This window comes from Eulemur rufifrons, chromosome 30, assembly GCF_041146395.1.
Source record: "Eulemur rufifrons isolate Redbay chromosome 30, OSU_ERuf_1, whole genome shotgun sequence".
Taxonomy (NCBI): domain Eukaryota; kingdom Metazoa; phylum Chordata; class Mammalia; order Primates; family Lemuridae; genus Eulemur; species Eulemur rufifrons.
In genome coordinates, this window is record NC_091012.1 from 49,100,343 (window position 1) to 49,116,137 (window position 15,795).

Consider the following 15,795-nt stretch of genomic DNA (forward strand, 5'->3'; position numbering starts at 1 on the left):
GAACATAACAATACTGTTTCTCTTAGAAAATACAACAAAAATATGGTTTCACTGTCAAACTCTTCTCTGCAGTAACATGCCTCACTCACCTCTACAATAGATCTGTTGTGAGAATCTTTAAAGCATTTTTAAACTTACATTTTTTTTTACCCATATTGACTCTTATTCAAGTGTCTTTTAAAAATATTTAAACAACTATTCGTTTCTTGCCAAGATTTTGTAATTTTCAAGAGGTTTTAAGGATCTTGAGAGAATATTTCAGAAATATCTACTACTATTACTAGTCAAGAAAACAATTTAGGTAGAGGAAAAACTTAACATTTTGTCCTATATACATCTTAATCATTCTAACAGTAAAAACTCACATGAAACTTTAAGATACAAGATGATATGAGAATCTCAACATGGAAAGCTGTCACTATAACTACAAGCAGTGTACAAACATGCTTCTACTTTTACCTACATAAGCTGACAGATGTTTAAAATACTGGGTTAACAAAGATCTTTTAGTAAAGTGACTTAGGCAGGCTTAAACTAGCAAGGATTAAGGATGAATCCTTACTAATTAATTGGAAGATCTGAGACATATTTTATATTTCATTTTACAAAATCAGAAATATTTATTTTGAAACAAGATAAGAAGACATGGTCTACCTGTCAGAAAACTACCACTCAGAAATATTTCTCATCCACAAAGCAGGAAAAACATAAAAACATTTAAATTTCACATTGGCACCAAAAAGGTTAACTGCCCTGCCTTCTTGGATTAGAAAAACTAAAACTGAGCAATAAGTAGTTTTGCAGGCGTTTGAACATGCCTAAGTCTTTAAATCAGTAAAATACTTTCTAAAATTTCTGATTACCAAAGTAATACATACTTATAAAAAATTGAAACAGAACAAAATGAAAAAAAAAAAAGTGAAAGGCCCCTGGCAAACCCCCTCTGGGACCTACTCCTCACCACCCCCAAGAGAAACCACATTTAACAATTTGGTGTATATCTTTCCAAATCGTTTGTTCTATACATATACAAAACACACACACCTTGATTTGGCTCATACTATATATAGTGTTTTGCCACTTGCATTTTGTACTTAATGTATCTTTGACATCTTTCCATGTCAGTACATGTTGGCTAGATGGTATTCTATCATTAAATACCCTTTCAAAGATGGCAAAATTACTTTTTAAAAAAAAAATCAATCATACAAGTACATGTTTATAATTTTAAAAGAAAATGGACAGAATCCTAAAACACAAAGACAAACATCTAAAAATAATCTCTGTCTTTCCACCAGTGTGGAACGGTTCATTCCTTTTTCACGCATAACAAATTATGTGATTGGGGAGATTAACTCTAATCTCCACGTTTCTACAGAATGCTCCATTTGTTAAGCCTATCTGAAAAGAATGAAAAATTCAGATGATTAATTCAGTTACACTTAGAAACTAAGTCAGTACACTACAAATACACATTGTGATCAGTTATAATATGATGTTTCTCAGTCTAGGGTTTCAATTAAATAACAGTAAAAGAAATTGGATAAATAATACAGCTAATACCCTGCAAATCCAGAAATTCAAAGTTTAGATTGCCAACTAAGACACTGCCGTTTACATTTTTTTTCTACTTGGCAGCAAATGCTAATGGAAGTCAATGCTGATTACTTAAAGTCGGTTCACATCACACATTCAATCAGGATAATAAGAAGAACATAACATGCCTACTGTGGGGTTAGATCAAGACATAAAAATTTTTTGCTTGAAAGTAATGATTGTGTAGCACATGGGACATTTGTCAACTGCTTCAGAACATTGTGTACAAGTGACCAGATGTCCACAAGGAATAAAAACTACAGCAATATTTCTATCCATACAGATTTTGCAAAGCTTCTCCTCTTGCAGGCGCCTTAGCTGCTCTTCAGTACTAATCTCTGCATGAAAAGAAAAGAATTATGCTAGTTTTAGACTTTCTTAATTGTTTAAATTCATTGAAACATTTACTGAGCCCCTAGTATGTGCCAGGCACTGGACTAGTGCCGGGAGATATGGGGATGACTCACATATGGCATCTGCTCTTAAATAGCTTGCATGCTAATGGGAGAGGATGTAAGATGAGGCTACAGAGGTAAGCACAAAGTACAAAGTGATAAGTGCTATAATAAAGTTACGTACAAAGTGCCCTGGGACAAGATGAGAGAACAAGTTCTTCTGTTCAGGCTAGTTAGGGAACGCTTCGAGGGTTGGCAGCAGCTGGGTTGGGGGAGGAGGGAAGTGGAGCAGTGACATTTACACATGGACAGCAATTTCCCAGGCAGAAAAGCAAGGGTCAGGTAAAAGTAGCATACGGAAAGGGCATGACTGATTCCAGAAATGGATGGATGGATTTGAGGGACACTTCTGACGTGGGAGAAGTAGGATTTGGTGATTGACTGAATCTGATGGCTGAGGAAGAAAGAGGAACTAAAGCTGATTTCAAGATTGCTAGCTTGGCTGACAAGGATATGGTGATGTCAATAGGAAATATAAAAGGAGGTACAGGTTTGGGATTTTCAGATGTTTTTGAGGTGTCTGCAGGGCATCCATATAAAAATATCCAGTAGGCAACTAGAGAGTCAAATCTTGAGGTCAGGAGAAGTCAGCGCTAGAGATAGAGATTTGGTGTCATCAGCATATAGGTGGCACTGAAGTACTTGCTTAATTCAGTCTTTTCCAAAATAGGTTTTGTGAAATGTTAACAAATATGCCAAAAAAGTGTATCATGGTCATTTATAACTCTAATGGTAACAATAGCAGCAGCAGCACCAGTTAACAGTAATATAGCATAAATACCATGTGCTAGGCATTATTCCAAATGCATTACATATTTTAACTATCTTTGTAATCATTGTATACCAGTGGTTTCAAAATCTGGCTTCATGTAAGAATAACTTCAGGCATTTTTATTTATTTTTTTTTTTTTGAGACAGAGTCTTGCTCTGTTGCCCAGGCTAGAGTGAGTGCCGTGGCGTCAGCCTAGCTCACAGCAACCTCAAACTCCCAGGCTCAAGCGATCCTCCTGTCTCAGCCTCCCGAATAGCTGGGACTACAGGCATGCACCACCATGCCCGGCTAATTTTTTCTATATATATTTTTAGCTGTCCATATAATTTCTTTCTATTTTTAGTAGAGATGGGGTCTCGCTCTTGCTCAGGCTGGTCTCGAACTCCTGAGCTCAAACGATCCGCCCACCTCGGCCTCCCAGAGTGCTAGGATTACAGGCGTGAGCCACCGCGCCCGGCCTACTTCAGGCATTTTTAAACAACAGATTCCTGGGCCCCATTCACAGCATCTAAAATTTCTGGGGTTGGGCACACTGGTATTTGGGAACCACTGCCACCCACTACAATGCAGTACAGTATAGTATAGTATATGCCCCCTCTTGGAAATGTACAATGCATTTCCCTATTTAACTTTGGAGCCCCTTTCTCATGGCATCCCTTTTAATATCCTGGAGAACATTATTCTGAACACATGTTTGGGAAACAGCTTAATTTTATTCAACAAATATTTACTGAACACTTAACTAGGTTCTAGGCACTAGAGATACAATTAACAAATACATAGACCTCGGGCCCCCAATAGTTCATAGACAAGTAAGGAACACCAGTAAACAGGAAATTATAATATATTATGATGAAGGTAATTACAATGTGTTATGAAAGCACAGGAAGGGTGTGTGCAAGTGTGTGCATGCACGCACGCATAAAGGAAAGCCTCCCAGGGGAAGTCATTCTTAAACTGGGCCCCAAAGGATGAGTTAGGAGTTAACTTGGAGAGACGAAGGCCTTGGGGGACAGGGGAAGTAGGAGAAGTGTGTTCTGGGTAGAGGAAATGGCATCAGCAAGCTCTAAGAGGAGAAACAGAACATGGCCTGCAAGTGCACAGTTGTAAAGCTTAGGCAAAGAATTTGAGGGGAAAAGAGCATGAAATGAGGCTACAGAAGGTTAGTAGAAGCCTGACTGCAAAAGATTTGGCAAGCCATGTAAGGAGTTTGGACTTGACCCTGAGGGCCCTGGGAACCAATGAAGGGTTTTAAACTGGAGTGAGATATGATCACATTTGTGCTTCAGAAAGGTTTCTCTGGTTAGGGGATAGAGGAAAGGATTAGTTAATCCCTTTCTTCTTAAAAAGCAACTTCCTGGGCATAATAAAAACTATAGGCTCAAACATGGAACACATCAGAGATAGGAAGATAAATCACCTACTCTCAAGAAGCCTGGTCTAATAGACAAGACAGAAAAGCAAACAGTTCCAAAACAATGTAAAAAATGCTCTACCAGCACCAGGAGTAGACAAGAAGGACCTCCTAACTCTGCTGTGGGTACTGGAGAAAACTTGAAAGAAGTGACTTCTGAGCTGAGCCTTAAAGGATGAAGTCACAAGATGGATTCAGGGAGTTGGGGGTGGAGTGGGGAATGTGACTTGATATACAGACAGGGAAAAGGCATTTAGGGCAGAGGAAACAACATAAATAAACAGATGGCACTATAAGCTGACTTATATGAAAGAATCAACACCAAAAAAAAAAAGTCAGAATGAAGTGTATATTCATGCCAAAAAAAATCAAAAGGAGGAAAACAAGTAATTTATGTATCACTTTTGGATGTGATGCTGCAATGAGTTGAAAGGGAGGGAAAAAAAAAAAAAAGGCTGGGCGCAGTGGCTCACGCCTGTAATCCTAGCACCCTGGGAGGCCGAGGCAGGTGGATCGTTTGAGCTCAGGACTTCGAGCGAGACCCGGTCTCTACTAAAAAAAAAAATAAGAAATTAGCTGGACAACTAAAAATATATAGAAAAAATCAGCCAGGCATGGTGGCACATGCCTGTAGTCCTAGCTACTTGGGAGGGTGAGGCAGGAGGATCGCTTGAGCCTAGGAGTTTAAGGTTGCTGTGAGCTATGTTGACGCCACAGCACTCTAGCCCGGGCAAAAGATCGAGACGCTGTCTCAAAAAAAAAAAAAAAAAACCACAAAAAGCACAAAGAACAAGCTCTACTTAATTAAAAAAAAAATAAGTAAACTTTTAGGTCTATTAGCACTAGGCAAATTCTCACCTTTTCAGGGAGAGTGGTCAAGAGCTTAAAGACCGATGATTATAAGTAATTTCTTTAATCTTCAATGTTGCTGGCAAGCACTATACTATCCATAAAGGAGGAATTCATAATATTTTTTATCTTTTTTCCATGCCTAATGTGATGGTATTTGGAGGTGGAGCCTTTGGGGAAGTAATTTGGTTTAGATGAGGTCATGAGGGTAAGACCCCTATGATGAGATTAGTGTCTTTATAAATAGAGGAAGAGAGACCAGAGCACTTCCTCCCCATGCCCTAAACCATGTGAGGACACAATGAGAAGGCAGCCACCTGCAACCCAGGAAGAGGGCCCTCACCAGGAACCAATCTGCTGGTACCTTGATCTTGGACTTCCCCGACTCTAGAACTGTGAGAAATAAATGTCCATTGTTTAGGCCACCCAGTCTATGGTATTTTGTATAGCAGCTCGAGCAGATACAGCATTATGGTTGTGTTTTAAAAATATCCTTATCTGTTAGCTATATCTCAAAGTATTTATAGGTAATAATATATAGAATATCTGGTATTTACTTTGAAATACTATAGCAAAAAAAGGGGGAAAACATGAAACAAGATTAGAAAAGTGTTGACTGAATTATTGAAGCTGGTTGATGGGTACATGAGGATTTGTTATAATGTTTTATTTTTTGTGTATGCTTGACATTTTTCATAATAAAAAGTTAAAAAAAACCGTTTACCCTAAGGAGAGGTGACAGGAGGGAAGTGAATGGGCCACAAAGTCATGTAAGATACTATCCATAGTGAAGTGCTGTTAGGTTTATCTAGCTTTTTAAAAACAGCCATGCATACCTTTCTGCAATGAAGTCTGACTTGATTCATCTTGTGTACTGTCTTTCTGAGCACTCACTAGATCTGCAATCAGAACCTCAAATGATTTATAGTTGCTCCCAGATGTCTGAATTTTTTCTTCCATTATTTTCTTAATGTCCTTGAAACTGAATCCCATTCGTATAGCTTCTTGTACCATAGGATTTTCAAAGATGGTATCATCTGGAAAGAAAATTGGTGAGGAAAAAGAACATAGAATTTAAACAAATATTTTCATTAACACAACTCAATAGCAAAATACAGTTAAAAAGAAAAAAATAAGCAGAAAGCAAAAAACCAAAAACAAACCAGCAAACGAAAGCTGCTTTAGGAAGATTTTTTGAAGTATTCATGCACTGAAGGATCACGTTCAGAATCTTACAATTAATTGTAAAGGCAGTGAGTATGTATTTTGCAGTGCTTCAGATTATTGAAGATTAGGTGCTGTAAAGACCGATAAAACAGGACAAGTGGCCGGGTGCGGGTGCGGTAGCTCATGACTGTATTCCTAGCACTCTGGGAGGCCAAGGCAGGAGGATCACTGGAGCTCAAGAGTTCAAGACCAGCCTGAGCAAGAGCAAGGCCCTGTCTCTACAAAAAATAGAAAAATTAGCTGGGTGTGGTGGCACATGCCTGTAGTCCCAGCTACTCAGGAGGCTGAGGCAGGAGGATCACTTGAGCCGAGGAGTTTGAGATTGCTGTGAGCTAGGATAATGTCACAGCACTCTAGCTGGGGTGACAGAGCAAGACTCTGTCTCAAAAGAACAAAACAAAAACAACAACAACAAAAAAAACAATGCAAGACAAAGTAAAACAGGTAAGAAAAGGGTTAAGTGCTTCAAATATCTGAATTGTTTTTGAATCCAGCTGTATTAATTAACAGCTAAGCTAAGGTACCTTAAAGGGTGGATGTTGTTACCAAGTCCATAGCAATTATTTGGAAAAAATGATGGGAAATTGGGGGAAGTTCCAGTCTGTGACCTTGAATGTATCAATTTCCTACCTCTCAGACTTAGTTTCTGTAGCTGAGGGGGTTGGACTAGATAGGGCAGAAAGTCAGTGAAAACTCATTTTTATGATCATCAAAGTAGGAGTACAAGATGTGTCGGGAACTGCTAAGAGAGGAGACTTGTACCCTCTGACTCATCAATTCCTCTCTTGGGTATAAAAAAATGAGTGAGTATCTCCACCAAAAACATGCACGAGACATTCATGGTGGCGTTCTTTATAATAGCCCCAAACTGGAAAGAACTCAAATGTCCATCATCAGGTGATTAAACAAATAAATTGTGGTATATTCAAACACTACAAAGCAAGAAAAACATCCCAAACTATTTTCATAGAAAATATGGGTGAATGTCATAGATATGATGAGCAAAACATTATCATAATGATGAATCAAACACTAAAGAGTACATACTGCATAATTCCATTTATAAGAAGTTCAAAACTAACCTATGATAATAAGCAAAAATAATCTATGGTAACAGAAGCCAGACGATAACTTGGGGGTAGGTATTGATGGTGAAGGAGACTAAAGGAGCTTTCTGGGGTGGTGGAAATGTTCTATATCTTGATCTGAGTGATGGTTACACAGGTGTGTGTGCATATATATATATATATATATGTATGTTAAAATTCATTGAGATAAAACCTTAAAGATTAGTGTATTTTAAGAACTTTACTGTATGTATGTTATACCTCATAAATGTTTTTGAAAAGAGAAAAGGATGGGAAAGGAGAGATGTAGGTATTTGATTATAAGAAATATATATGGTAAGTAACAAGATATTTTTTAGGTAGGAAAGTAATGTAAGATTTGTGTTTGATAAAGAAAAACTCTGTTGGTAGGTTATAATGCAGACAAAAGACCAGTGAGGAGACTACTACAATAGCCCAGATGAAAAATAAGGGCCTGAGCTAGAGCACAATCAGTGGGGAGGGGATGGATTTCAGACAATATTAAAAAGATGGAATCTATCAGACCTGGTGGTTAATTAAATATAGAAGGATTATAAGGACAGCAAACAGCTTAGAATGACTCAAATTACTGGGCAAATTTGTGAACTGTGGTACTATTAACCAGTACAGGAGAAAAAAAGAACAGGACTAGATCCAGTTTGAGTGGTTTTTAGAGATGCTAAATTTGAGATACTTTGGGGATTTCTAGGTAGGAATGTCCAGAAGGCAGGTGGGCATTACTCTTTTCTGCTTCTCCTATTTCTGACTTGCTTTTTTTCCAGTTTGTTTTGTTGCTGTTTACTTCTGCCCACCTAATTAGATGTGATCTCTCCAGGCACTTCCCCTACCACCACCATCTTACTCTCATTTATTTGAGTACCAGGTTTTAATATCCTCCTACTCTGAGGTCCTACAGGTATCTCAAACTCAACTTGCTAAAAACCAAAAGCAGGGACAACCAGATATCCAAATGAAAAAGAATGAAATGGACCCCTACCAGATACCATACACAAAAATTAACTCAAAATGGATCAAAGATCTGAATGGAAGAGCCAAAACCATAAAACTCTTTTGGGGGGTGGGGGAATAGAGTCTCACTCTGTTGCCCTGGGTAGAGTGCAGTGGGGTCATCATAGCTCACTGCAACCTCCAACTCCTGGGCTTTAGCAATCCTCCTGCCTCAGCCTCCTGAGTAGCTGGGACTACAGGTGTACACCACAATGCCCAGCTAATGTTTTCTATTTTTTAGTAGAGACAGGGGCTCACTCTTGCTCAGGCTGATGTTGAACTCCTGAGCTCAAGTGTTCCTCCCTCCTTGGCCTCCAAGAGTGCTAGGATTACAGGCATTAGCCACCAGGTCCAGCCCATGAACTCTTAGAAGAAAACATAGGTATAAACCTTTGTGACCTTGGATTATGCAATGGTTTCTTAAATGTGACACCAAAATCACGAGCAACGAAAAAATAGGTAAATTAGACTTCATCAAAATTAAAAACTTTTGTGCTTCAAAGAACACCAATAAGAAAGTGAAAGGACAACCCACAGATTGGGAGAAAATATTTGCAAATCATATATCTGACAAGGAACTTATAATAATTATTATTATAGTTCTTATATGTAAAGAGCTATAACATATAATAAGCTCTTACAACTCAATGTTGCAGTTACTTTGGAAATTGTTATTTCATCAAAAGGTTAAACAAAGAGTTACACCACATGACCCAGCAATTCCATCCCTGGATATATACCCAAAAGAATTAAAAACATATGTCGACACAAAAACTTATACACAAATGTTTATAGCAGCATCATTCATAACAGCCAAAAAGTAGAAACAAGCCAAATGTCCATCAACTGACAAACGGATAAACATATGTAGTATTATCCATACAATGGAATATTTTTCCACCATAAAAAAGAATGAAGTACTCACATATGCTACCACATGGATGAACCTTGAGGCCACATATTGCATGACTCCATTTACATTAATGTCCAGAATAGGCAAATCCATACAGACAGAAAGTAGATTAGTGGTTGCCTGGGGGCAGGGAGGGCAATGGGGAGTGACTATTGATGGGTGAGGATAGAGTTTCTTTTTGGGGTAATGGCAATGTTCTGCAATTAAACAGCAGTAATGGTTGAACAACCTTGTGAACATACTAAAAACCACTAAACTGTCCACTTTGTAAGGGTGAAATTTATGTTACATGAATTATATCTCAATTTAAAAACATTAACTCTAGGCTGAGTGTGGTATCTCACGCCTGTAATCCCACACTTTGGGAGGCTGAGGCAGGAAGATTGCTGGAGCCGAGGAGTTCCAGGTTACAGTGAGCGATGATCACACACTATACTCCAGCCTGGGCAACAGAGTGAGACCCTGTCAATCAATACATCAACCCTAACCATAGCAAGAATCTCATTAGTCACAAAAAGGTTATTATGCATTGTAAGGATGATTAAATAACAAAAAATATTATCAAGAAATGTTAAGCTTTTTCTGCCATCTTGGAGCTCGCAGAGGTCTGCTGGGAACAGGACTTCTAAAAGGCGAATAAGTCTGGAAGGCTGCGGTCCAAGGTCATCTTTGCTGGCTATAAGCGGAGTCTCTGGAAACAAAGAGAGCACACAGCTCTCCTTTAAAATTGAAGGTGTTTATGCCCAAGATGAAACTGAATTGTATTTGGGCAAGAGATGTGCTTACGTATACAAAGCAAAGAACAATGCAGTGACTCCTGGTGGCAAACCGAACAAAACCAGAGTAATCTGAGGAAAGATAATTAACTCAGGCCCATGGCAACAGTGGCATGCTTCGTGCTAAATTCTGAAGCAACTTTCCTGCTAAGGCCATTGGACACAGAATCTGTGTGATGCTGTGCGAATGAAAGGTAAACAAATAAAAGTGGGCAAGAGGCCAGGTGAGTGGCTCATGTGTGTAATCTTAGCTCTCTGGGAGGCCGAGGAGGGAGGACTACTTGAGCTCAGGAGTTCGAGACTAGCCTGAGGAAGAGCAAGACTCCATCTCTACTAAAAGTAGAAAAATTAGCCAGGCTTCGTGGTGCGTGCCTATAGTCCCAACTACTCAGGAGGCTGAAGCTGGAGGATCACTTGAGCCCAGGAATTTGAGGTTGTAGGGAGCTATGATGATGTACTCTACCCAGGGTGACAGAGGAAGACTCTGTCTCAAAAAAAAATAAAGTGGGCAAGAGATGTGCTTATGGGGAGATCTCTCTTCTCCACCCCTGGCAGTGGTCCTTAACAAGTCATGCAAACTAGCCTAGGGTTCAAGAGTTCAGGGTGCCACTCCTGCCTCTGAGTCACCGTATAACATTGGAATAGTTATCTCCATTCTCTGTAGACCTCAGCTTTCTCCCTGAAAGAGCTTCAAGAACTCAAAGTTCCTTCCAAGCCAGACATTCCATTAATTCCATGAATAATAAAATTATCATATTCAGAAAAAAAAAGAAATATTATAGAAGCTGGGCGTGGTGGTGCACGTCTGTAGTCTCAGCTACTAGGGAGGCTGATAAGGGAGAATTGCTTGAGGTGAGGAGTTCAAGGCTATAGCGTGTGATGATTGCATCTATGAATACCCACTGCACTCCAGCCTAGGCAACAGGGCAAGACCCCTGTCTCAAAAAAAAGTTAGAGAATCTTTGTTTCTGAATAACTTTAAAAATATAGGCTGGACTAAATGATTTCTTAGACCATACTATTATGTCCATTACATACTCCATATCAGGGGGTACAGTGGCTCACTTCTGTAATCCTAGCACTTTGGGAGGCTGAGATGGGAAGATCGCTTGAGCCCAGGAGTTTGAGGTTGCTGTGAGCTATGATGATACCACTGTACTCTAGGCCTCTACCCTGGGCAATAGAGCAAGACCCTGTCTTAAAAAAAAAATACCAAAACCCAAAACCCATATCAAAAAGTATCAAAGTAGCTCTCTTTCTCAAGCATATTTATGAACATATATAGTATTCTCTTCCCTTATAATCCTTAAGATACTAAACAGATGATGCTACAAGTATAGGGAGTGGGGAATCACCAGACACATTCTAAATTAAATTTTCTACTATTTTTGAAACATGATGCCTAAGTTGAAAATGATCTACAGTGTGATATAGGATTCAGAAGACCTCGTTTACAGTCCTAGTTCCACTAATGACTCGGAATATAATTGTAGGCAACCTCTTAACCTCTGTTTCTTCATCTGAAAAGTGGGGATATCTTTCTCTGAAGCAGGTTAGAGGAAAAAAATAACTAATTAAACAAACAAAAAGTGAAGATAACAATATCTTCCCTGCTTAACATAACATCTTTCTTTGCCCACTTCAAGGCTTTTTTTTTTTTTTTTTTTTAAGAGACAGGATCTTGCTATGTTGCCCAGGGTGGACTGCAGTGGCTATTCACAGGTGCGCTGTCTCTACTGATCAGCATAGGAGTTTTGACCTGCTCCAACTTGGGCAGGTTCACTTTGCCCTAGGCATCCTGGTGGTCCCTGGCTCCCAGGAGGTCATCATACTGATACTGAACTTAGTGTGGACACCCAATCAGCATGGCACACTATAGCCCAGAACTCCTGGACTCAAGTGATCCTCCTATCTCAGCCTCCTGAGTAGCTGGGACTATAGGCATGTGCCACCAAGCCCGGCCCACTGTATGGTTTTTAAAGATGTCTATGATGAGTAAAAATCTTTGTGGTAAAAACCTCTACTTCTCTATGAGGGAATAGGAGGTAAACAAACCAAAACTTACCCTTCTGTGAAGCTGGGGAAGGCATAAAGACAGCATGGGATAAAGAAGCAGGTGGGTTAGGGCCAATCATTGTGACAGCACATTAGTACCACATATAATTCATAATCCTGGCTTAAAGAGCCCAGGGACAAAAATACACTTAACCCTTTCTCTTGTGATTTTAACAGAAATGGGAATGAGACAGCCTATAGCTGGCTCCTCCTGAACTTGGAAAAACTGTCAATGGCTGTACTAATGTTCTAGAACAGAAATATCTGATTAAAATTTACAGGCACTTCATTAAATTCTTAAATTTGTAGCAATCTTTTCTTTTCTTTTCTTTTTTGATAGACAGGGTTTTGCTCTGTCACCCAGGTTGGAGTGCAGTGGCACAATCACAGCTCATTGCAGCCGCAAACTCCTGGGCTCAAGCGAGTGTCCCATGTCAGCCTCCCCAGTAGCTGGGACTACAGGTGTGCAGCACCATGCCAGGCTAATTTTTTTTTTTTGTAGAGATAAGGTCTTCCTACATTGTCCAGGCTGATCTTGAACCCCTGATCCTCCTGCCTTGACCTCTCAAAGTGCTGGGATTATAGGTGTGAGCCACTGTACCCAGTCAGCAATCTCATCTTAATATACTGTGATGACCTTGAAAGAATATGCTTATCTTTCTACCCCATAAATAACTATAATAAATTGGCAGTGAAATTAAAAGTATATTTAATTTAGTAAGCATATTTACCAATTCTTTTAGTTAGTGACAGTGTTTTTTCAGCAGTTGTTACCTATAATAGAAACATGAATTGTAAGTTAGAATTCTTTTTGGTAGAAGACAATTACATCAATTTGAAAAGTTACATTCATCACAAATTTGAAATAAATTGGCTTTCTTCCAAGTCAATATATGAATATTCACAAGAGGCACAGCCTGATGGAGCTAGAAGTTGTTAAAAGATCATCTAATCCAGTCCCTTCACTTTACAGACAAGAAACTGAGGCCCAGGGAGACTGAATGACTTGATGGTAGAGCCATCATGGTAACTCCAGTCTCCCATGCTAGTCCACGGTTCTTTCCACATATTACTGATGCCTTGGCCACCCCAGTTCATCCTATCAATTTAGATATATTTTTGAGATTTTAACTATTGTCTGCAAAAAGTTTAAAACTACTTATGAGTACAAAGCACATTATACAAAGGTCTAAATTCAGAAGGCAAAGGGACTTCAGTATTTTAGTTCTTCAAGATCAGCTTTGCCTAGGGTGATATTTAAATCAGTTCATGTTGATCCCCTTTTCACAGATTTGCTTCAGGTTAAGAATAAGAAGCATTCTTCAAGCTCTCCCGTACTAAAGCTCATCACATATTATTAATTTATAATACTATACTGTGAATTTTACACAAATAAATAATTGTAAAACAAATGATATAATATTTGAAAATACATATTATACAATATTGGACTTACCAGAGACTCCTCAAGTGAATGGGTTAAATGAATATTGTTTATATATTCTTGTCCTTTCTCTTCTAACAGATATTTACACCTAAACAATTAAAAGAAGGTTCAACTTTAGTAGCTGATAAATTAATAAAGTATAAAGTATAATATCCATCATATTAATTTCATTAACTTGCTTTCTGGTATTTCTAAGGAGCAAAAGTAAAAGGTTACCCGATTCCCTACCCAACTGTAATTTTAAGGTTAAAAAAGTTCCCTTTGTTATACTACTTATGTTGTTAGTACAGCAAAAAATATCAACTTGAGAACTTTAAACTTTTAAACAAGAGTTATTAAATTAGCACCTTAACATTTTTTAAAAGTTTTAAATAGTTAATCTTCTTAAAAGGTTTCATTTAGAGGATTAACCAATTGTACATTTTAAAAGGAATTCTTTAGGCTTTTCAATCTTTCCCTTTAAAGCTGTTTAAGGCTAAGATTTCTTTTCAAATGATCTACCTCAAGTTTTAAGTTGTACTATTTTATAGGCCAGGAATTCACATCACTTATATACCTGTGTACTTTAAAATAAAGAGGCAAGATGGCAAAAAGACATTTAGGGCATATCATCATCCTAAGATGCCAGTGGTGTAAGAAGCATGATTATTTTACTATATACCATCTAAAACTGCAGCCAATTAAATTATGACCTCTGACCAGATGTGTCCTGATTTCAGTAATCTTAAAAATGTGAACGATTGTGTGTCTTAGTCAATCAGATACATCAGTATTTCCTAGGAGGTATGATGGCTTCTTAAGGAATCTCCTTGGCAACATGGGCTCTCCTGTGCCTATCGTGAGAGAGCCTGCTTCTAACAACAAAAAAGCATACATTTCCTAATTTGTGTTTAGAAATAGAATAATCTTATGTCATAGATATGACACATACACAGTGAATGTTTTGGTCACCAGAGAAGGCTGAGGTAGGTTTTTTCCCCTATAAAGTAGGTGACCTCATTTTTATAAACCTGGTGCGAATTTCAAGCCACAGTGAAGGTAAAAAATAGTTGAGGTGAAAGTAATTCAAGTCTTCTCACTGCATGCTGTTCAACTTGCCTGCTAATAAATGAACAATTAAACATCTTACCCTGGATACCACTTAGCATGTTGTTCCCAAGGGTCTTCACTGGACTTCCAATCAGTTAGCCCTCCTCCACAGTGAAAGCACTTTACTTTATCACCTTCACCTAAGAAAACACACAAGTAAAAGATATATTTGTTTTTGCAGTTAGAAGCTTACACAGAAATACCCATTTTCACACCTAAAAATTAAGCACATTTAAATGACGTGAAAATCTCACAGCTCAAAGGACATTCAAGTTCACATCTAAGTAATAGACATGATCTCTATCATCTGAGGAGGAAATACACACTAAATTCACTGATCTAATCTGAGGTATTTTACAGAAGACAAATAAAAACAAAATTGCCCAATTTTTATGTTAAAAACTATAATTGTTACTTTCTTTTTTATGTATGTTATTTGGGCCATCAATATTGCACTTTGTGTTTCAAACTGTGAAACTTTAAAACAAGTTATGTTCCAAGTGTTAGTAACAGTAAAGTTCCAGCATAATGCAATTACAAGGTAAGTTTCTCTAAGGTTTTAGTGAATGACACTAAACAAACCTTCAAGATTACTATTTGATTCTATAGAAATAAAATCTTTTGAAATAACCAATTTTTACAGGCACTATTCAATCTTAAAATAAATGGGTCAGATATATAATGGTACGATTTTTAAAAATATCCCCTGGAAGCCATCACACTAATGGCCCTTTCTGATATGTCTATAGCAGTCCACGTGAAAGGCACTCATCTGAAGCAACATGCATAATACAGGGCAGTTTTCAAATACATAGTCTATGTACTAAAGGTAGATGTCAATTTTAATACAGTAGGACCCAAACTAAACTCTCTAATGCTAACTCTTTTTATAGGTTGTTGTAAGGCATAGAGAAAATGCATGTTTTATTTATACATACATATATACATTCATCTACCAGGCATGTTATCCCTCTTCTAAAAACAATGACATAAAGATAAACATGACTCATGATATGGTAGTTTTTTTCCACATAAATTCAGTAGTTACATTACAGCTTCAACAAGAGAGTTCACAGAGTAATAGTGACATAATCATGCCAGCTTAT

General features: G+C 38.0%; 1 protein-coding gene and 1 pseudogene across 1 annotated transcript in view; one reads left to right on the forward strand and one right to left on the reverse strand.

Moving 5' to 3' along the window:
* Positions 1-1,190: 1,190 nt before the first annotated feature.
* XIAP (X-linked inhibitor of apoptosis) overlaps positions 1,191-15,795 on the reverse strand; it is a 34,397-nt gene continuing 19,792 nt past the window's right edge. The window contains exons 3-7 of the mRNA XM_069463301.1: positions 14,730-14,829; positions 13,610-13,688; positions 12,885-12,927; positions 5,923-6,123; positions 1,191-1,934 (exon numbers count right to left, since the gene is read on the reverse strand). Coding sequence (XP_069319402.1) covers positions 1,741-1,934; positions 5,923-6,123; positions 12,885-12,927; positions 13,610-13,688; positions 14,730-14,829 — 617 coding nt within the window. The 3' untranslated portion in view covers positions 1,191-1,740. The remainder of the gene's footprint in view (positions 1,935-5,922; positions 6,124-12,884; positions 12,928-13,609; positions 13,689-14,729; positions 14,830-15,795) is intronic.
* On the forward strand, positions 6,737-10,289 carry LOC138378345 (large ribosomal subunit protein eL33 pseudogene; annotated as a pseudogene).